The sequence below is a fragment of the Spermophilus citellus genome (assembly GCF_964194105.1).
Source record: "Spermophilus citellus genome assembly, chromosome: 17".
NCBI classification, from domain to species: Eukaryota; Metazoa; Chordata; class Mammalia; order Rodentia; family Sciuridae; genus Spermophilus; species Spermophilus citellus.
The window spans coordinates 77614669-77636483 of record NC_138199.1 but is presented as its reverse complement, the minus strand read 5'-3'; the positions used below and the strand labels follow the sequence as shown (position 1 = coordinate 77636483).

Below are 21815 nucleotides of genomic sequence, written 5' to 3'. Positions count from 1 at the left end.
TGAGGTGGGTGAGGATGGAGAGCGTTCACCCTAGCTGTTCTTGCCCTGGGGCTTGAGGGACTCTGGTCTCAAGCTGTTCTGGGTCCAGGTACCTCAAGTGTCACAGCAGTGCACATTCCAATGGCTCAAACTGCCCCCCAACCATGGAGGACCGCACCACACAGGACAGCTGTGGGTCCTCAGTACTCAGCAAAGGACGGCATGATTGCTGGACGCAGCATTGACTTCAAGACATCTCTGACAGAATTGACTGCTGGAGGAAATCAGGGTGGAGAAAACAGCCCCACGTGAGTTTTTAAATAGGGTCCTGGGAGGCCTGGGTGCTGAACCAAATTCAGGTTTTCCCTTCACACAGAGAGACCAACCCAACCTGTGGGAGGTAGGTGGCCTCAGAAGCTCCTCTCTGACCTTCACCTCTTCAGTGGATCATCTGCCCTGGACTGACCAGCCCTCGATCCCCAGAGATGCTGGGAGAAGGCCAAGTTGGAAAAGGAAGGTGGTGAGATGAGCTCCCTGAGCTGCGCAGTCTGAGCTGCTTCCTGGATGACCACGGCCGCCCCTCTAGTGTCTGCTTTTGTCCCCTACCCAGGCTTTGCACACATTCAGTTCAGGGGACTCCTCTCTGCCAGGGTTAAGGACAGGAATTCAGACTTGGCTGCATCTGGCCATGGCTGGGAGGCCCCACACAGCCCCTCCACAGGCACTGGAACAGAGGTGTGCCTCTTGGATGCCAGGAGGGAGGGGCCAGCAGAGAGGAGGGTTCAAGCATCACATAAGATCCAGAACCGGAACAGCTGTGATTTTGTCCTGCACTAGAGAAAGCCCCAAAGGGGACTGCCCCAAAGCCTCCCAAGATGGCACTAGTTGAGAAGCCAAAGCAGCACTGAACACCAGGGTGATCTGTCCAAAGCACATTTGGGGGAACTCAGTGCTGCAGCTCATCCTGGAGATAGCAAGAAAAGGGGTCCTCTGCCTGTGTCTGCAGCCAGGGGAGGTTCAAGGTGCTCCAACTTTCAGCGAGGACACAGTGGGGGGCTGGGAGACCCCATGGGTACCCTGCATTTCCCACTCCCTCCAGACCCTGGATTTCCACGTGAATACCGTGGGGCAACCAACAAGCCAGTACAAACAGCCCCCAAGGGATGCTGCACAGGGCATGGTGGCACACCTGTGATCCCAGAGACTCGGGAACTCAGGCAGGAGGATCTCAAGTTCAGGGCTGGTTTGGGCAACTGAGACCATGTCTTAAAATAAAACTTTTTTTTTTTAAAGGCCTGGGGATACAGCTCAGTGGTAGAGAATCCCTAGGTTCAATCCCAGTACCGTACCCCAAAAGTGGCAATGCCACCACCAGGCTGCCAGCAGGAGTACTCACGCAAAGACCAGGCCCCAGGCTGATACAGGCAAGCAGTGCCAACTGCTGCACAGAAAGCAAGGAGAGCAGAAAATCCGCCAGACACCGGGCAGAGAGCCAGCCCCCAGACAGCCTGGCCCAGCCTGGCCTAGGTGTGGGGAGCAAGATTCTGTTAAGGTCTCTGAGAGAGGAAGGCTTAAGGAAGCAGAGAGGAGATGGAGTGCCTAATCCAAGACAGTGGCTATAAGAGGGCGCATCACATACATTAGGCGGAAGGTCACACTGCTTCCGGTAGACTCGGAAGCCTGTGTCTTCAACAGGACTGTGCCTGGCACTAGCGTCCTGATGCAAACTAGGAAATCCAGTGGCAAACAGTCTGACTTGTGCTTCTCTGGACTGCCCCAGGCCATCAGTGCTGCCAGGTGTATCTCCAAACAGAGCCACCCACTCCTAATCACCCTTACATGGTGTGGGGATACCAGTGAGTTATCACAAGGTGGCAAAACCACTCAAGAAGGCAATAGCCCAATTTCCAAGAAAATAAAACTTTAATACAAATAAACTTCATTCTGGAAAATGCAAGCTGGGGAAGGGCAACACATAACCAATGCAGCTCATCCTGGAGATAGCAAGAAAAGGGGTCCTCTGCCTTCTCAAGTTCTCCTGGGCCAACACGGCCTCTGCTGAGCTCTCTGAACCACTTCTCCAGGGGCAGACAGGGAGGTGTGCAGCTGGGAAGGACTGCTCACTTCCCATCAGGGTGCCACAAGGTGCTAGGAAGGAACCCAGGGCCTCACATATGCTAGGCAAGCACTCTGTCTCTGAGCCACATCCTCAGTCCAGACTTGGGTTTTAAGTCTCTCCCAATACACACCATCTGTAGCTGACAGCCAGGTATTCCCTCCTTGGATGCCAGCAGGAGATTCAAACCTGGCAAGATCCTGCCCCACATGGGAGCTCTCACCAGTCCTGCGCTCTAATCAGAGTCTGGGCCCTCTTTCGAGGCCAACCCCATTTCCCAAAGACCTATTATGTGGCTCAGAAACCTGCTCCCACTCTCCTTACACATGGACAGTCATCTGTCTCCAAACCATAGCTGAGCTGGGGCTCCCCCGCCTCTGCGAGGAGCATTAAGTGGGCTGGGGTCCTGATCCCTACAGACCCTGTAAGGTGGTCTAGGTGCTGCCCGTCAGCCCTGCCCCAGGGTCTGCCTGCTACTTGCTCAGGCTGGCCCCTGCCTGTGTGGTGCTGATGAATCCACCAGAGCCTCTTAAACTCTGAGCTGACCTGAATCAGCTGTTTCAATGAGTAACAGGTGTTTAGAGGCAGGTCATGGGATTGGGCCCACCCTTAAGTGGCCCTGGGTCATCTCAGTCTGGACTGTTGTATTTCAGAATGAAGCTAGGCTCAGGAGCACAATGAGACCTGGCTCACTGGCTGGGTCTCAACCAGGTACCAGCGCCAATCTAGGGGTCAATCCTGTGATCACCCCACTGGTGGTCAATACTGAAAGGACAGTCCTTAGGGTGAAGAACAAGAAAAGACCTAAGAGACTCTCTTGCAAGGCCAGCCGGCATGCAGGCCTGTCCAGAGAAATCCGTCTGTGTGGCCTGCCTCTGCCTGGGTGCAGCACCCGCAAGGCAGCTTTCAGGGTTCACATAGGCTCTGGATCTCTCCATCATGGCTGTGCCCCAAGTATCCTCTGGGTGTGGCTAGGCAGCTTTGGAGGCAATGTGCTCTGCTTTTGCTGCTGCTGCTTCAGAGCTCTGTAGGCCTGCACAGCCCGATCCCGCTCCTCCTGCATGATTCGTTGCCGGGCCAGCGAGATGGTCAGGGGCTGGGACACATTGCTGGGGATCAAAAGCTTCCTCAGCATCAGTGACTTCTGGCCAGGCTGAGGAAGAGAAGGAAGGCTGAGGTGCAGGCTCAGGAGATGGCAAAGGCCATACCTGGTCCAACAGCTCCAAACCCGGTGTAGAGTCCTGAATGAGGCCCCCCATCAGCCAGCACCCACAGGTCCTGGCTCTCATTCCCGGGAAACCCTCAGGCAAATCCAGCAACTCCTCCTCTCCGTGTACCTGGTCCCCCATACCTGGTCTCTGGTTTCACTCCTCCTGGGCTTGGCGGTCAGCTCTGGGGGCTGCAAGACGACCTCTCCAAACTTTACCGTATCTGGAGAAGCAGAGTGGACAAAGGCCTGCTGCCCACACAACCACCACAGCCTTTGTGCCCTGCCCTATCCTACAGGCCAGGACACAGAACATGGGCTTGTTCACTGACCCGCTCCCTGGCTGTGAACCCCGCAGGAGAGCATGGGCCCACCAAGAGGGCTGGTGCAAAGAGCAGGCCCAGGCCCACCCTGTTGGGAGCACCGTGGACATGGCCACTTGGGAAGCGATACCTTGCAGCAGCTCCTGCTCCAGCCTATCTGCTGCCCTTGCCTCCTTCTTCTGCCGGGCTTTGTCCAGTCGTCGTCTCTGGAAACTGGGAAGAAAGCAGGATGCTGCAGAGTTCCTAACCTCTCAGTCTGCCTGAGAATACAGAGGACACCCCGTCCTTGAGGGGGGTGCCTGGTGGCAGAGCTGAGACCCAACCCCAGATGGCCACTCCTCGCTCCCATTCCCCTCCTTGCCTCCAATCCACAATCACCAACAGAGCCTGTTTTGCACCCACCAGGCCTCTCAGGGATTTCAACGGTGGTTCTCAGCCACAAGGAATCTTGACCATGTCTGCAGACATTATGGATTGTCATATTGTTTGGGGGTGGGGGTAGGGACACTGCTGAACACCCTACAATGCACAGGACAGCAGCTCTGAAGAGAACCATGCTGCCCTGAGTGTCAGCTATCCTGTTAGGTCCAAAAGACAGGAAAGTGGCAACATCAGACAAAGCACCTCATTGTGACCCTGAATTTATGGCTTCAGAACAGTTGTGTAGATCACTGAAGCTTCAGGCTATATCTGGGCTGTTTTCTGTGATGTAATTTTTTTTTGGCTAAAGTGACTATAAGAATCATGAGAATTCAGAAGCAGAAAAACTCTACAAAACCAGAAACAATCTAACTACCCTTTGTAGCTTTTGGAGAAGACTCAAACAGATGTGACTTGCTGGATATGGTGGTGCACGCCCCGCTGCAGTCCCAGCTACTCAGAAGGCGAGGCGGGAGGCTCACAAGTTTAAGACCAGCCAAAAACAAAGGTGGTCCTCCTCGTACCAGCAAAGAGGGAAAATAGACAGCTGCAGAAATATTTTCTTAACTTCAACAAAAGCTGGAGTTGGTTCATTTGGAAAAGCTATGGTTATACCTCTCACAGGCAGGCGTGGGGTGGGGGAGCTGACCCTGGACCTGGCCTGGCTATTGGACCCCTCTGATGCTTTTCCAGAGAAAGGTAAAGATAAAGCAAAGATCTTAGAGTCCAGAGTCCTCTCCCCCAGGTTAAGAAATTGCTATGACCAGGGCTTTAACTCCTGAAATTATGGTCAGGTGGGCAGGGGCTGACCTTGGCAATGAAGCGCTGCCACTGCAGAACAATTGTTGGAACCCATAGCCCTGCCTCCCTGGTGCCTCCAGGTGACCCTGACCCCACCATCCCTCAACTCACGATTTCTTCCGATCAGACTTCTCCTTCTTGGAAGCCACCTGCACTTCTGGATGACGGCTGGCCTGATTCTTACTGAGGAACATCACATGCTGGGCTTCCTGCTCCATGCGCTGGATATAAGCCCCATCAGACTCCCCCTTCCTCTGCTTGAACTTGGGGACAACAATGTCTGGTTCTGTTCCCCTTGCTTCCTTCTCTAAAGTCCTCCTGAAGGCCACCTGAGCTGAGGACAAAGGGAGACACCAGAGGAGCATGGCATGAGGGTCAGGAGGGTCAGGAGGCCCAGGCTCACTTCATCTTCCAAGGTCACAGGAAGGGAAAACAGCCAGAAGACCTAAAATGCCCAGCTTCGCAATCCCTAGGAATGCAACCCCACAGCCTGCTGGTACAGGTCAGACCCCACCACAGCACAGGTGAAGAAAGTCAGAGACAACTTCTACATCCACTCAAAGCTGTCTGGTTGAAGGAACTACCCTGAAACAAGTCCAGGAGAGCTACGTGCAGGGATGCAGAGAGATACATACAATCCTTTGTAAATGAGTGCGGGCTATAAAATGTACAGCATGAAGGCAAAGATGTGTGGATAGATGGATATATGTTTCCAGGGGTTATACAGAAAATGAACAGTGGTTCCCTTGAAGGGGAGCCAAGGCCACACTTCACTCATACCTCTTGCAGAGCTGTTTGACTTTACTGTGTGGTGTGAGTGTGCATATATATTATGTGCATAACAAGAAACTTGTACATGAATATTTGCTTTCACAGCACAGGATCTTACACATGCTCAGCAAATGTGCTATTGGTAACCTATAATACCAGCTTTAATTTATAAATTTATCCTTGTTTGTTGTGTGGTGCCGGGGATAAAACCCAGGGCCTTGTAATTGCATTGTTCTACCACTGAACTATATCTTAAATATATCCCCAGCCCTATTTTTTTTTTTTGAGACACATTTTGCTGTGTTGCTTGGGGTGGCTTCAAACCCATGATCCTTCTGTCTCAGCTTTCCGAATAGCTGGGATTACAGGTGTATACATTTGGCCTGAGTTTACGTATTAAAAATAATCTAACAGCTAGGTGCAGTGTGCACACCTGTAATCCCAGCTACTGAAGAGGCTAAGGTAGAAGGATCACAAATTCAAAGCCTGCCTTGGTGACTTAGCAATATCATGTCTCAAACAAAATACAAAAAAGACTGGGGACATAGCTCAGTGGTAAGGTGCTTGCCTAGAGTATGCAAGGTCCTGGATCAATGTAGTGCAGCACAGTTCAAAATGTGCCATCCTGGGCTGGGGATGTAACTCAATGGTGGAGTACTTGCCTACCATGAGACCCTGGGGTGGTTCTCAGCACTACAAAAGCAACTGTCATCCTCCATTTGGGCCAGTATTTCCTCTACCTGCCCCCCTTTCCTAACTTTTTATTTCACCATCCTGTGGTAAAAAGTCCAAAGTTTACATACAAATTCTAAAACAGCACTACTGTAAAACCAGTCCTGTGTCTGGGAAAACAGATGTGTATATACATAAGATACAGCCGGGCTCCCGTGCATTCCTGTAATCCCAGCTGCTGGAGAGCCTGAGACAGGAGGACCCCGAGTTTAAAATCAGCCTCAGCAACTTAGCAGGGCCCTAAGCAACTCAGCGAGAACCTGTCTGTATATAAAATACAAAAAGGACTGGGAATGTGGCTCAGTGGTTGAGTGTCCCTGATTTCAACTCCCAGTACCAAAGAAAAGAAAGAAAAAAAGAAAATCTGACCGGTTATTGCAGCTTAAAACTCTGATAGATCTCCATCACTTTTAGGAAGAAAAATATCAACACTCCCTCCCATGGCTCTTGAGGTTCCCTGAACCCGCCCCGGATCCTCTCAAGCCTCTTCTGGAGCCACACTACCACCAACACAGGCCTTTGCTCGGTCCTCCTGCCCAGGCCCTGCGCCCAGAGCACTGCGTCTGGGTGAATTTCCTGACTGCAAGGCTCACACCTACTTGGGACAGCTGGGCGACCTGTCCTAAAGCCTGTCGCCACCCAGCAGGGGCCTGTACATACCCTCCTTTCTCCTCTTCTTGTTGCTGAGAGGGTTTTTCATCTCCTGTCGGCTCCTCATAATCTCTCGGAGCCGGAAAGGGATTTCCTGTTCATCCTGGTTCTTGGGCTTGCAATTTACCACCTTCTCTCCTTTGCTGGGAAGGAGAATCCGGGGGTGAGACTCGCACCAGGAGGAGCCTAAGCAGAATCAAAGAAAGGGAGGCCGGGCCTGTGGAAGGACTGGCCCGGCCACCTGGAGAGAGCCCACGCTCCCACCCCCGCCGAGGCTGTCCGGTGTGGAAGGCGTAGCCGGCCTCGGAGCGGGAACGAGGCCCGTGCGAAGCCAGACGCTCACGCCCACTCATCCGACGGACGTTCCCGGAGCGGAGCTCAGCCGGCACCCAGGACCCCGGCCCGGCCGCCAAGGGGCGCGCGTGAAAGCTCGCTGACTGGGTCCCCTCCCGCGACTCGGCACCCACCCACGATGCCCCGGCCGCAAGGCCGAGCGCTGCTGCTGCTGCCCGCGCCGCCGCAGGTGCGGCCGTCCTCGACCGCCAAACCTCGCCGACCCCGCTAAAGCCGCGGCTCGGCGTTCAGCTCCCTCCATCGCCGCTCCTGGCACTTAACGAGTGAAGCCACTTCCGCTCTCCTTACAGCCCCGCCTCACGAGCACCTCTTCCGCTTCCTGCGCGCAATCCCACGCTCATTGGAGCGGCGCGGCTTCCTGGTGCGCTGGGATTGGCCCGCGCGGCCGCCGCTCACGTCTCAGCCGGGCCGCCGCAATGCTGCTTTGGAGCGTAGCGTCCGGAGGTCGCTCGCTGAGCGTCACCGTCCGCCGCTGGGCAAGTACCGGCCGGCGGGCGGGCGGGCAAATGGGACCGAGGGCTCTGGCGGGGGCCGGCCGCGGAGCCCCCCGCCCCGGTCTGGAGAGGCCGGTTAGCCGTCCCGCGCGTCTGCTGAGCGCCTGCTGTTTGGAGCACTCTGGGTCCTGGGGCTTGGCGAGGGGGAGCTGAGGCGCCTCGCAGGAGGAGCTAGTAAACGGGTGTAGACTGCCCACGTAGGGTGCCAGGCAGTGACTTGGGCCTCGGGAGGAGACCGACCGAGGGCTGGGGCGGTGGAGCGGGGAGGCCGCCCGTGGGGCCCCGAGGACAGGATGACCGAGAGCCTTGCTTCTCGGGTGGCAGAAACCGGCACGAGACTGATCAGGACGTTCTATCAGGAGGGGCACGGCACACCGGTTGAAGGAGGAGAGGCATCCGTGTGGCCAGGAGCTTGAGGTCTCCCCATTCCAGTCCAGGACTTCTCAGCTAGTAGTCTGAGCTGGGGTCACCACCCCTCCCCTGCCTTGTCTACTGGAGTGCACACCCGGTGCGGATCTCTGAGCTCAGTCCTCACACCAACCATTCTGTCAGGCTTAGGTATGGGAAAACTGAGTCTAGAAAGGTGAAATAATTTGAGGTCAATCAGAAAGTGGGGAAGTTAAGAAGGACATGGAGCCAGGAAAGTAACAGGAAAGCTGAAAGCCCCCTAGACCTGGGGACAGTGAGGCCTTACCAACTTCCTGCACAGTCATGCTTATCTGCATCCACAGGGTGTGGGCTGCATCCTTCACAGGCGCCATGCCCGAGTGGGAGCCAATGATGGCCACAGAAAGCTGGAGACCGGCCTTGTGGAGGGGGGCTCCCAAGCATGTGCAGAAGACACCAAACAGCCCAAGGCCTCCCTACTCCTTGGGGGCCCCTCAGGACCCCCATACTCTCTGCCACCTGAACTCCAGCTTCCCACAAACTGCTGCATGAGTGGCTGCCCCAACTGCGTGTGGGTAGAGTATGCAGAGGCCCTGCTGCGGCATTACCAGGATGGTGGGGAGCGGGCCCTGGCTGCCCTGGAGGAGCACGTGGCCGATGAGAACCTCAAGGCCTTCCTCAGGATGGAAATCCAGCTCCGCACACGAGGTGGGGACTGAGCCAGCCTGGCCAAGACACCCTTACCCTGGACAGAGGCCAGTCCATCCGCTTCTGCCCAGGAAGCAGCAGTGATTGTTGTTCAAACCTCCTGTCTGGGTTTGATGTATCTGACGGGCTCAGGAGGAACTCTTTTATTGACTTTATCTGAGAATAAATAAAATCTCTCTAGTGGTTGAACAAGAGACTTTTGTATTTTTCCTAAGGCCTACATTGCCTTCTCAAAGAAAGCAGGTGCAGTCAGGTGTGTTGGTGCACACCTGTGATCCCAGCCACTTGGGAGGCTGAGGCAGGAGCATCAGAAGTTCAAGACAGCATGGGCAATTTAGCAAGGTCCTGTCTCAAAAGAAAAAAACAAAGAGTTGGGGTTTCGGCCCAGTGGTGAGTATCCTGGGATTGTCCCAGTGCTGCAAACAGAAGAAGAAAGCAGTGTGTGTGTGTGGGTACTGCACCTCTGCCAAGCAACACAGGCCTTCCAGCATGCAGAGGTAAGAAAAGACCCCATCAACTTGAGTGCCCAAGTGACAGGCTCCCTCTGAGTTCCAGCATCCCCCCAAGTCCTGCTGAAGGCCAACTCTGGTTAACACTCCAAGTGCAGCAGCAGAAGGGCCACTTGGGCTTGTGGGGGACTGTGATCAAATCCTTGCAGGCAGCCCATCCCTCCATCCACTCTTAGTCCCCTGCTGGGTCCTACCAGGTAGAGACTGTGGACACCCACAGGAGCCTGAGCTCTGCTTGGAACTAGTCCTTCCAAATCCACTAGGTTGAGGCTGCCAAGGTAGTTGGGAGGCCTGGGGCATTAGTTCCAATGCCAGCTGCCTGGCACCAGCCTGGTTCTTAGCCACAATCCTAGCCACTGGACTTTGGCCCACAAATAGGGGTTGATCTTGGGGTCCTAACTGACCATTTCCCTCCCCATTCCATAGAACTTTCCCCACCCCAACCTCTCCCACCAGCAGTTCCAATTTCCATGTTGCCAGTGGCCAGGTTAGAACTGGGCTTGAGTGTCAATGCTTATCATTTAGGGAAAGCTGGGATCATACAGGAGCTGCACGGAAGGAAGTCTTTTCCATATTCCAGCTTCATATAGGAATCTGGCAATAGGACTGTGAGGCCACAAGGTGGGGTGCCTCACTAGAGGGTGATTAGACACTGTGGGTTCAGGCTATTGTCTTGAACAGCTGATGCACACCATCCAATAGCACTGAGTCATTGCTGGACGTGAGTGCAACGACTATTAGATCCTAAACTTGGCAAATATGTGGTCTAACCCAGACCTTATATGGAATGAGAAATGGCCCAGAAAAAGAAACAAGTTGCCCAGAAACAGGGCAGTGCTGTGGGATTTGGTGGCCCTACAGTAGTGCACAACATAGAGTGGGTTTGTCTCCAAAATAGAGACAAAAGAAGTCTTCTGCTGGGCACAGTGGCCCATTCCTGTAATCCCAGCCACTCAGGAAGCTGAGGCAGGAGAATGGCAATTTCAGCCTGGACAACTTGGCAAGACCCTGTTTCAAAATAAAAAAAAACAAAGGCTGGGGTTGTGGCTCAGTGGTAGAGCACTTGCCTACCATGCATGAGGCACTGGGTTTGATCCCCAGCACCACATACAAATAAACAAAGGTATTGTGTCCATCTACAACTAAAAAATATTTTAAAAATAAAAAAAATAAGGCTTGAGATATAGCTCAGTAGTAAAGCACTTGCCTGGCACAAGGCCCTGGGTTGGATATCAAGTACTAAAAAAAAAAAAAAAAAAAAGTGTTTGGAGGGGGAAATGGCATGGTGGTGCTTGCCTATAGTCCCGTCTACTCAGGAGGCTGGAAAAATAATGACTGGACTGAGATGTAGTAGCACATATATATGTATATATCTATTGAATGATGAGGTCTTTTTTATTTTTCACTGTGCACACATGTAAGTATGAGTACATACATCCTACCCTGCAGGTTTTACAAAACCAGCCTCATTCTGGATTACAGTGGTGGTCTAGTCAGACCACACAGTGAGACATCCCCAAAGAGAAGTCACTGGCCTTGCCCCTCACAGTGAGGCCAGCCCTCTCCTGGAGAATTTGCTGAGTATCACACTGGCTCCAACATTGTCTTTATCTTTCCGTCTACAGGTACCTACCTGCTGGGCATCTGTGAAGTGCCTAGCACTGGACTGGCCCCCAGGACTAGTAGAAATCCACCTGGCCTTCTCCACTCCAGTGTGAAGACAAAAGATAACAAAAACCATCCAAATAAGCACAAGATGTTTGAGGAAGGACAGTTCTAGCCCAAACAGGCATCTGGTCCAGCTTGAGGGGCTGCCCTGAAAAGTGACCCTGGGCACAGAGATCCAGAGGCCCAGCAAAAAGCACCAGGGGAAGGGGAGAGGCACAGGAACTGCATCACCCAGGAGTAGGGCAGTGATCCTGGGTCAAGAGGCAGGAGTAAAGGGTAAGACCAAAGAAGTGGAGACAGGCCAGGCCAGGCCACATAGGCATTGGGGGCCTGAAGGCAGGTTCTTCAGAGATTGGTGGCCAGAGCCATCTGTAAGACAGGCAGGTGGCGTTTGGAGGTGGAGTCTCACCCACAGGCTACTCAGGACCACACTTCACCTCCTGGTCTCTGGCCATCTTTTAGGTCCTTAACTGCTCCTAAGTGCCTCTGTCCACCCCTGGTATCCTGGACAGGATCTCTTTCTCAGGGCTCCAGGCTCATTAGTGGGTGTCAGAGAGAGGAGTCTTAATCCGATCAAAGGCAGCAGGATAAGTGGCTGGACCAGCACCCTGCTGAGCCAGGTTCAGACCTGGCACCTGTGGCTCCCTGAGACCTGACCGGCACCTGGTGAGTACTGACACACCCAGCTGCTTTTCCTGGCAATGAGGCATCTGCCCATCTGCCCTGGGGTCGGGAGAGATGATGGGCCTTCACCCGCATGGCTGAGGTCTGTGTCTTCAGGAGTCATCCCCCTTTCCCCTTGTCCTTCAGAGAAGATACCCACCAATGTCAAATGGTGGTGCCAGTGTTCCTGAGTCCAGTGATGGTCTGGAAGCTGCAGTTCCCATGTGACCAACCAGCTGGCTGGCACCAACCACAGCCTAAGCCGCCTGGGGCCACTAAGACAGCATTGCCATGGGAACAGCATTTGATAGTTGGAGATCCCTTTGGGCCCAGAGCTGCCCATGGCCTGGGCTGGCGAGGTGGTCTGACTGGGCCTGTGCTGTCTGGAAAGTGAGGGATGGGTACCACAAAGGTCACGCAACCAGAATCACCAGGCTTCTGAGCCCTGGTTTCTCCCAGGCTGGTGCTGGCCCCAGGGACAAGGCCTCATGGAGGGAAAGTAGGGCCCCTGGGATTGGGTGGACCCTGCCATGCCCTCACAGCAAGGCCATGGTCAGTCTTAGCCCTAGAGCTCCAGAAAGCAGCCAGCAGTAGCCCAAGGCTGCAGTCAGGTACCCCAACCCAAAAGATGGGGGAGCAGGAAAGGGGACCCCATAAGGTAGTCCCTGGGGCACCTGGGGTCATGGGCAGTGTCCTCTGTCTGTGCAACGTGCACAGCCTCAGCTCCTCTGGCCCTGTGTGGGGCTTTGCAGTTCCCTGGGAGATTAGGAGTTTCTCTCTGGTGCTAATAGGCTTAGAGAAAGCCAAGGTGCCCCTGGCCAAGGTCACTGGGGCCTGGATAGCAGCTCTGGGGAGGGGTATCATCAGCCTTCAAGGACATCGTTCATCAAGGCACAGCAGCAGAGGCCAGCTCAGCCACGCCAGAGCCAGGGCGACACTGACCCAGAGGAGGCCCCTAGCCAGTGGAAGTGGGCCAGCCTCACTGAGCTGGTGAGGCCTCGGCTTGTCCCTCCATGTAATAGAGCCAGGAGGCACAGGATCTGGTTCTGAGATGGCCCCTTCTCCAAGGGAACCCCTGTCCTCCCATTTTGTGAGCTCCATGTCACAACCCCAAGGGCTGACAATAAACACAGAAAAAGCACACAAGTGACCCTAGTCAGTCACGGGTTCGCATGACAAATCAGGAATTGGGCTTACACATGATGTAAAGAAATAAATCAGGGCCTGAGGCACAGAGTGACTGTAGGGTAGGCCTTCCTGAGAGGGAACTGGAGCCCTTGAGGGCAGCCTGGGGCAATTTGTCAGGAAGGAAAGGCCAGCAGACAGTGTGGCCAGAGCAAAGACTGGTGAGCCTAATCGGAAAGGCTTGGAAGAAGGGCTCATTTGGGTTGCATCCCAGTCCTAGCAGGAGCCCCCAGAAGGCCTTCAACAGAATGACATGGTTGGATTCAGTCACTGAGCAAAGGGGAGGGATGCAGGCCTCAAGTGTCTCTAGAGCCACCTGCAGAGACCAAGGCAGGAAGGGGTCCTGGTTGAGGACATGAAGGGGCCAAGAGCATGGTTTTGGCATGGACTGGTAGTGGGGGCTGGATGAGCAAGACCAGCAACACCAGGGATACAGGGAGACAGCCTGAGTTATGTGTAGCAGTGGGGGCCTCTGGCAGGGCCCGTGGGAAATGAAAGTTCTGGGGGTATACCTAAATGGAGCTGAAGGTGTTCCCAGGGTGGGGCTGCTGTCCTGGGCACACCGAAGGGTGGCAGGTAGTGCCGTCTCAACTTCTCTGTTCTGTGGGTTGTGACCCCAACAGAACAGGAGGGTTGACCAGAACCCCTGCCTGGTCTGACCTCAGCCACCTGAGGAGTCCAGTTCACTCTGAGGAAATCCAGAAGCCAAGGGTCACTGTAGTGTCTCTGCCAGCCTCGCCATGAACCTGGAGCCACCCAAGGCCGAGATCCGGCCACCCACGAGGGTGGTTGGAGGACCTGTTACCCCCAGGAAAGGACCACCCAAATTTAAGCAGCGGCAAACCAGGCAGTTTAAGAGCAAGCCACCCAAGAAGGGCATCCAAGGGTAAGCAGAGCTGGGGGGGGGGGTCTCAGAAAGCGGTCCCCCAGGCTGCCCAGTGTGGGAAGCCATTCTAACACGTGATTGGGTGACTCCCATTAAGGGCCTGAGGCGCTTTGGCTCTGTCGAAGCTTTCCTGACCCTTTCCTGATGAGAGAGCCCATCCGTGTGGGGGTGTGCCTGACTACTGACCCCGGGGACCCAATCACTGACCCTGACCTTGGAGTGCAGCCCCCCCTCAACCTTCATTGGATGGAATTCTCCCCTGAATCTCTTGTTCCCCAATAAAAGGCTACTCCCCGGTGTGTTCACTCTCTCTCTCCTGCTAGCCCAGAGTAATCCTCGCTGCCCTGCTGGGCGGCTAGAGGTGGGAACCAGAGAGGTGAGCTGTCTCGGACCTAGCAATATAAATAAGGTAACTGAGTCTGTGTGTTTTATTTCGATCTCTTCTAACTAACTTTATGCCTAGAACCTCATTAATGAAACCACTGCGCAGGCCACGTGGTAGAGCCCAGGAAGGGGAGATAGGAGCTAGGGAGGGGCTCAGCCACCTCGTTACTGGGGCAGGCAGTTTCCAAGGCTCTGAGCAAGCCAGAAATTCAGCCACTGCCTCACCTCAGGGATGTGTGTGCACCCCACCGCCACACTCTCTAGGCACATACAATCATGTCACATCCCACGTGCACACCGAGAAGTGCTGCTTTTCATTGTGCAAGGAAGGCTGGCACTTAATGCTCACAGTTCTAGAGGCTGAAAGTTTTCCTGGTAGAGTTGCTCCCTCAAATCAGCCTCTGGTAAGGGCCCCGGGGCTACATCATAGTATGGTGGATGCTGTCATGGCAAGGCTGCCAGTGATAGGGACAGATCCCATGGTGAGATGGGACACCAGGCTCCTGTGTTCTGCAGAGTTACAGCCTGTTAATCCCACTGACCTAATCCCCTTCCACTAGGCCCCTCTTAAAGACCTACCACCTCTCAGTACCTAATTCTGGGGACCCAGCCTCCAGTGCCCAGCCTTCAAGCACAAGCCACATCCCAACCACACCAGCACACTTGGACACACTGCCCTCTGCCCACCCAAAAGTCCTCATGCTATGCTCTTGCCAAGGCACACACCTGACCACTCGGCTCACTCCCTCTTTGCTGGGCCTCAGCCTGTGTTTGTGGAAGGGACTCCTCAGGCCTAGCGCAGCAGTGGGAGGTTGGGAGGAGACCCACATCTCTGCCCACTGTGCTCCCAGCCTGGACCTGGTCTCCTGGGAGGGCTGGGTCCTGACCTCGGACCACTGTCCCTGACTGTTCTGTCCTTGCAGGTTTGGGGATGACATCCCTGGAATGGAAGGCCTGGGAACAGGTATCCCCATGGCTAGTGTTATGCTGAGGGTCTTCCCAGGTCCCCCCAAGGCCTGCCTGGGGCCCACAGCCCCAGCAACCCCAGCTTCCCCCAGCTTCTTACCTAGAGCACTGTCCCCCTGGCCTGCCTGTCTCTTCCCCCAACATCAAGCTTCAGTTCCCACTGAGTGGGGCTGTTCCCACGGGGGGAGCACATTTACCAGGGTGAGGATGCGAGATCCTTGCTGCCCCTCCCCCTCAGCTGTCCACGAGGGCATGTGGGAAAACAGGGAGATGGGGTGGGGGATTCCTGGGCTAGGGATCCTCTCTGACCACACGCTTCCTGCAGACATCATGGTCATCTGCCCATGGGAAGCCTTCAACCATCTGGAGCTGCACGAACTGGCCCAGTACGGCATCATCTAGCCAGATCTTCTGGGGTCCTGGACTCTCTGCACGGCCTGCTGTGAGCCCTGCTCAGGACCCCTGCAGGGGGCCCCCAGCCCAGCAGGCACCTGGCCTCCAGGCAGGGTGATCTGAGGCCCTGGATGCTAGTTGCCAGGAGCCCCCCTCCCTAGGACACCCTGCTGACCTCCTGGAGACCCTTGCCCACCCCCAAGCCTTCACCTCCTCCTGACTGGAACAGAGAGAGAACCCACACGTGTCCCCCACTGTCAGCCCCCTGTGCTGCTTTGTGCAGGTGAGGAGGACCCCCCCTCAGCTCTTCCAGCTGGCATGGGTGGGCCACGGTGGGTGTCAGGAGTCCTGCTTGGCAATGAGAGAATGAGGCCCTTCATCATCAGCCTTTCCAAAATGACCCACCCTCCTTGTCTCCATACCATAATAAAATGAGCATGTCCCTGCTTGCCTGGGGCACCTGTTTATTTATTTATTTATTTATTTATTTTTTAAGAGAGAGTGAGAGAGGGGGGAGAGAGAGAGAGAGAGAGAGAATTTTTAATATTTATTTTTTTAGTTCTCGGCGGACACAACATCTTTGTTGGTATGTGGTGCTGAGGATCGAACCTGGGCTGCACGCATGCCAGGCGAGCGCGCTACCGCTTGAGCCACATCCCCAGCCCTGGGGCACCTGTTTTGTTAGGTCAGACCCCAGGGTGAGGGCTGTGTGGGCAGGAATGCATGGAGGAAGGCTCAAGGCAGGGGTGGGGCAGGAGGGGCTGGCCTGGTGGAGAGGGTAAAAACCAGGGACAACCTGTCCCACTGAACCTCGGCCTGGAGGCCTCAGACTCACAAGCCATGCTGTGTCCCTCGCTTACTCCAGGGACCATAGTCAGTGACGTATGTGGGTGGTCAGAGCAGGCCTCAGCAAGAAGGAGGGGGTGGACAGAGCCCCTGGCATCAGACACCATGAGGCAGGAGCTCTGTCTCCACCTCACACGGGAGGAAACCCAGGCCCCCAGTCTACACTGGGGCTGTGCCCACACACCTAGCACACATCCAGGGTGAGCTGGGGCTTCTACCCAGAGCACAGCAGCAAGGGCCACACAGCAGGACCCATACTGGCACTTGTGCCCCAGAGGCTGGATGGTTGCACTGGGTGCCTCCTGGGAGGGCTGGGGGTCGTGAGGTCCCTCCTGCAGCAGTGGTCAGATGAGACTCAGAGTGCCCTCTGTGATTCCTCTTGCAGGACATCAGACACGGGTTTCACTGCCCCTGGAGATGAAGCCAGGGCAGGTCTGACAGAGATGGGGGAGTCTGGGTGGCTGGGGACTTCCCATTTTGACCAGGTGGTGGCTCCACCATATAGAAGTCCTCAGGCAGACACTTGAGATTGGCAGTTTACTGAATGAATTAGACCTCAGCAAGTGGCTTACTCCTCCCCTAAAACAGACTTCTGGCAGAAGCCATGCCTCACCCTCTGTCGCACCAAGGACCAGAAGGGACCTCAGGTCAGGGAAGTGCTTGCAGTGAGGGGGTGGGGTCTGGGGGCGGAGCACAGGCAAGGCCATGTGGAGTGGAAGAAGGGTGGGAGAGGCAAGAACACCCACCAGGCGCTCTTCCCACCAGCCAGAGGCAGGCACGCCAGACATAAGCCACCGCAGCCTTTGCCAGGAGCAGTGTGACTTAGGTGGGTCTTTGGGCAGCCAGAGCTCAGTTGGGCAGGTGGCCAGTCTATCTGGCCCTTGGGATGACCGGTGGCAGAGGCCAGAGGCCTGTGGGGCAGTGGCCTGGCAGGGGAGGAGGAGTGTTTCTCTGACCCCCAACCCTGCAGGTGAGAGAAGCCTGGAGCCAGGTCTATACAACAGCCTCTCCTCGGCTCTGCCTGGCAGGGAGGCCACACAGGAACCTGTGCTCACAGGGGACCAGCCTCCACAGCCTCCACTGTCTTGTGAGCAGCCAGGGCCTTCAGCAGCCAGGTGGCCAGCAGGAGCTCAGCTCCCTGGACCACCACGATGGCAATGGCACAGCCGCCCAGGGCCTGGATGTTCCTGTGCAGCCACTGCAGCATCGCAGGCCCGCAGCCCTCCAGGTGCACAACTTGCCCGGCCGCGTCCTCGTCCAGGCGCAGTGCCCCCAAACCACACTGGGTGTTCACCAAGGCCCCATCTTCCCAGGGACGGATGCAGCAGGACGCAGGGAGGCTGCAGGCCTGCGTCCCAGGAGAGTCGCAATTAAAGGACCTGTAAGGTGCACCAAGCTCAGTCCTGAGCAGGTCATCTCCTGCGGGCTTTCAAACTCATGTCCACACACACAGGCACTCACACAGGAATGCAGGCCCACATGGGAACACATGCATGCACACACATGTGCACACACACACACACGTACACACTTGCACATGCACATACAACACCAGCTTCCCGGGCCCCTGTGCCTGACAGCCCTCTGCTTTTGCAGGCAGGCCTAGTGGCTGTCCGGCTGGAGGGGACTGTTCAGTGAGAAGGCGGAATGGACAAGGCGGAATGCAAGCTCATCTGAACAGGCAGGGTTGAAGCAGAAGGTGGACAGAGTCCACCAGAGGCTTTCAGAACAGTGTGCACATCTCACGGGAAGTGGCAGCACTGAGCAGTGACAAGGGATGGGGACTGAGGGGAGCCTAAGGTGGTTGGGGATCACTACTGCAGGGGGTCTTGTGGCCATCTGACCTGGGTATCTCAGGGAGGACAGGCACTGTTCAGGGTGTCTGTGCACTGGGGGAAGCTGACAAAATAGATACCCAGGAGCAGTGCACAAAACTCTGCATTGAGCCTGGGGTGCGACTCTGTGGCTGGGCACTTGTCTTGCATGTGCAAGGTCCTGGGTTCCATCCCCAGCAGCATACACAAAAAGTAGTGCATCCTGTCCCCAGACAGACAGTTGTTTTGTTTTTGTTTTTTGTGGTACTGGGGATTGAATGCAGAGGTGCTCTGTGAGCCAGATCCTCAGCCCTTTTTATATTGAGACAGAGTCTCACTGAAGTTGCTGAATTGGCCTTTAACTTGAGCTCCTCTTGCCTCAGCCTCCTTAGTCACTGGGATTATAGGCCTTTGCCACTGCACCCAGCACAATGTTTAATCTCTCTCTCTCTCTCTCTCTCTCTCTCTGTCTCTCTCTCACACACACACACACACACACACACACACACACACACACTCAGAGGAGGAAAAGCTGTGGAGTCATAAGTTAGGGTGACATCCTGAGTTAACCTGAAAGTTACTTTCTTTTGATGTTGAGACAGCCAACTGTTGAAAAAAAGTGAAGTCTGTTGGTGTGGTTTCTCCATAAGGACCCTGTTTCTGCAAAGCCCTGTCTGGACCAGGGCTAAGGAGGCCCAGTGAGCCAGTGGCCCAGAGACCGTCAGGTGCCCCTGCACTTCACAGGGGGGGTGCACATTCACGTGTGAACTTATTTGGAGGTGAGAGTGTGGCTGAGGACACATGAGTGCATATGCTTATACACCTGTAAAGCCCAGGAGTGCGCCCTGTGAACCTGTGAGTGTGTGCACACAGTGTGGGCAATGTGAACACAGGTAGGTGAGTGTGAGTCCGCCGGCCGTGCCCCTCCTCCCCCGCCAGGACTCACAGATTCTGCTGCCAGTCCTGGTAGGATGCCACCCCGCAGCACCGCAGCCCCAGCTGGACTTGGTCAAGGAGGAAGCGCAGGTCCGGGCTGTCCTGGTAGTGGGTGATGGCCACGTGCAGGGTGTGCTCCAGGCTGTCCTGCAGTGGGCCCCAGAGGGCTGCCACCAGGACCCCTGCCAGGGCCTGGAGCACCAGGAAGAAGAGGACAGCCCCGCAGAAGCAGCGCAGGAAACAGCTGTTCTCGCAGAGGGCGCCCAGGCAGCCGAGCAGGCTCACCGTGCTGACTGCCAGTGCCCCCAGCACCAGCACCAGCACGGGGTCTGGGGGCACGATATCCCCCCAACTGCCCCCCAGAGACCCCTTGACAGCCAGGCCCCAGAGTCCCACAGCCAGGGCCAGCAGGGCTAGCAAGGAGAAGAGGAAGTTGGAGAGAAAGGTCAGATACTTGAGGCAGCTGTACCCCGTGGGGAGGGAGGGGGCTGGGCCTCCCCCCAGGCCTTTCTTCCAGCCTTGGTGCTTGGCCCCGGAAGGACAGCGGCGGCGACTCCAGGCCCCCACCTGGTCCTCCCTAGGTGGAACAGTGTGGCTTGTGGTGGGTAATCTGTTTGTGAGGAGGGGAGGCTCCCGGTGGGCAGCATCCTGCAGAGGGAAGAGGAGCTCATGATGGTCAGCAAGGGGTGAGGCCTCAGCAGCAGGAGTCAGGGAGGACCAGGAAGCTGGATGGTGGAGGGAACGGGAGAGAAGAGGCATGGGGGCCTTTGGGCTTGTCCTGCTGGGCTGGGCAGTAGAAGGGACAGCAAGGGTCCTGGTCTGCTGCTTGTGTGGGCCCAGCCTCCTTTAGAACAAAGCAATGACCATACCCTATAAGGTCTGTAGTAAAGATTCATCAGGGTGGTGCTCAATAAATGCACTTTCTCCCCTTCCCTGCCTACCTGTGCAATTCAGGGGCTGACTTGGGCCTTGCCCGGGCCTGACCTTTGTAAGTCAGGCACATGGCAGGCAAGGCTGTTTTTTCTGTGTTTGAAACAGATCTGTTTAGGTCAGCAGTGACTTTGTGTAGTCACAAAGGGGGCTTCCTCACCCAGGCCAAGAAAGGCAGGCCTGCAGAGAGGGGCTGGTCCGAGTGGCTGCCCTCCTGCCTCCCCCTCTGAAACTAGTTCTTACATCCCAGGATCTATAAGGTTGCTTCATCAGCTGAACCCTCACCAAGTGTGAATGCTAGATGGGCCCTGTGGTAGAAGATGCAGGAAGGGACAGGCCAGGGTCCTGTCTGCCTGGTTCCCAGGGCAGGGAGAAAGGTAATCAGGAAACTGGGAAGGTCATCTGTAAGAGGCAGTGTCTTCCAAGGGGACACTTGGCCTTCTAGCAGGGTGCTCAGCCAAGCAGGCAGGCATGAGAGGGGCTTCCTAGCCTGTCTGCTGGGTGAGGGAAGCCCCTCAAGTGTCCAGTTCTGCTGGTGAGAACTAAGAAGCTGTGGCCTGGAGCCTGGACCGGGATCCCATGCCAAACGGTGCTACCAGGGCGAAGCTGTCTGACTGCACTGAGACCTTGTGTACTCAAACTCGAGCGGAGCTGAAGAGAATCATCACCCCCACCCCGGGGTCCCTGCAAATCAGTAGGAGCAAAGAGACAGGCTGCTAGAGCCCAGCTGGCTGGACTGGTGCTCTCTGAGGCAGTGGGCATCCACAATTGGCTTCAAGGAATCTTTGTCTTCCCCTACTGCTATGCACTGGGCCAGACTTGCCCCCAGGTCCACAAGACCTGCCAGAGGCTGGCATCAGACTGAGAGAACCACAGCAGTGGGCAGGGAGCTGGCACCTGATTAGTGAAGCCCCCAACCCCAATTTCGGCAGCTTGTCCTCTGGCATCTGCCCAAAAAAGGTCTCAGCACACAAGGCCGGGTGGGTTGGGAGCTGGGCCACCTTGCTAGGGGATTCAGGGGGAAACTTTCCACCTCAGAGGCCATGGGCACTGGCTTACCTGGGACAGCAAGGGGCTCCTTTCCCCTTCTTCCATCCCCTGTGCCAGGAGAAAAATCCTTCAGCACGGAGCTAGCCCAGGCGGCTGGCCCTGCGGTGCCACTGTGCTCCTGGGCTACTCTGCAAGCTGTGGACTAGGGAGCTGTGAGCCCCACGTGCTTGCCAGAGTCACAGTGGGATCATGTGAGGAGTCACACTCTAGAGTTAGGGCGGCCCCTGCTTGTGCAGGGGTAGATGGTCTTTCTTCTTGGCCCTGAATCCTTTTTTTTTTTTTTTTTTTTTTTGGTGTGGGGGATTAAACCCAGGGACTTGTTAACCCAAGGCAAGCACTCTACCAACTGAGCTATATCTCCAGCCCTTTGGCCCTGAATTCTTGGCCTGGCTTTACGGATCCCCTCAGCTCTTCACAGGTGCCTGATGAGTACAGCTGCTGGGGTGTGTACCTCGTGGCTCTGACCCAGGGCCCTTTTTTTTCATGGGTTTCAGTTTTGCAGTTTCACTGGCTGCTTCCTCAGCTCCCCAGGAGATCAGACCCACAGAAATTAGTTCACCGTACCAATCCCAGTGGACCACCAGAGTCTAAGTGCCAATTTATTTCCCCAGCATATGCATTGTAAGGAAGGAAGAGCCACCT

General features: G+C 55.6%; 4 protein-coding genes across 7 annotated transcripts; 2 read left to right on the top strand and 2 right to left on the bottom strand.

Annotated features, from left to right (window-relative positions):
* Positions 1-1893: 1893 nt before the first annotated feature.
* CCDC137 (coiled-coil domain containing 137) lies at positions 1894-7622 on the bottom strand. Its single transcript, XM_081270352.1, has 6 exons — positions 7468-7622; positions 7010-7143; positions 4958-5180; positions 3756-3838; positions 3447-3526; positions 1894-3248 (listed from the first exon to the last, which is right to left on the bottom strand). The coding sequence occupies exons 1-6, from the start codon at positions 7593-7595 to the stop codon at positions 3033-3035; spliced, it is 864 nt and encodes a 287-aa protein (XP_081126478.1). The 5' UTR covers positions 7596-7622; the 3' UTR covers positions 1894-3032.
* A 133-nt stretch (positions 7623-7755) lies between these two features.
* Positions 7756-9137, top strand: OXLD1 (oxidoreductase like domain containing 1). Of its 4 annotated transcripts, none has more exons than XM_081270354.1 (2): positions 7756-7830; positions 8580-9137. In XM_081270354.1, exons 1-2 carry the CDS (start codon positions 7771-7773, stop codon positions 8952-8954), a joined length of 435 nt encoding a protein of 144 aa, XP_081126480.1. In that variant the 5' UTR covers positions 7756-7770; the 3' UTR covers positions 8955-9137. The 4 variants fall into 4 exon arrangements, 2 of the variants coding, with proteins under 2 accessions (XP_081126480.1, XP_081126479.1); XM_081270353.1 differs by having other exon boundaries at positions 7756-7923; XR_014019251.1 differs by lacking the exon at positions 7756-7830 and adding an exon at positions 7884-8022 and having other exon boundaries at positions 8580-8716.
* A 4571-nt stretch (positions 9138-13708) lies between these two features.
* Positions 13709-15606, top strand: PDE6G (phosphodiesterase 6G; the record flags this gene model as incomplete). The annotated part of the gene is made up of 3 exons (XM_081271998.1): positions 13709-13854; positions 15162-15202; positions 15530-15606. 3 exons carry the CDS (start codon positions 13709-13711, stop codon positions 15604-15606), a joined length of 264 nt encoding a protein of 87 aa, XP_081128124.1.
* Positions 15607-17144: 1538 nt separating this feature from the next.
* Positions 17145-21300, bottom strand: TSPAN10 (tetraspanin 10). Its single transcript, XM_081271834.1, has 3 exons — positions 21183-21300; positions 19204-19841; positions 17145-17822 (listed from the first exon to the last, which is right to left on the bottom strand). The coding sequence occupies exons 1-3, from the start codon at positions 21216-21218 to the stop codon at positions 17495-17497; spliced, it is 1002 nt and encodes a 333-aa protein (XP_081127960.1). The 5' UTR covers positions 21219-21300; the 3' UTR covers positions 17145-17494.
* Positions 21301-21815: the final 515 nt, after the last annotated feature.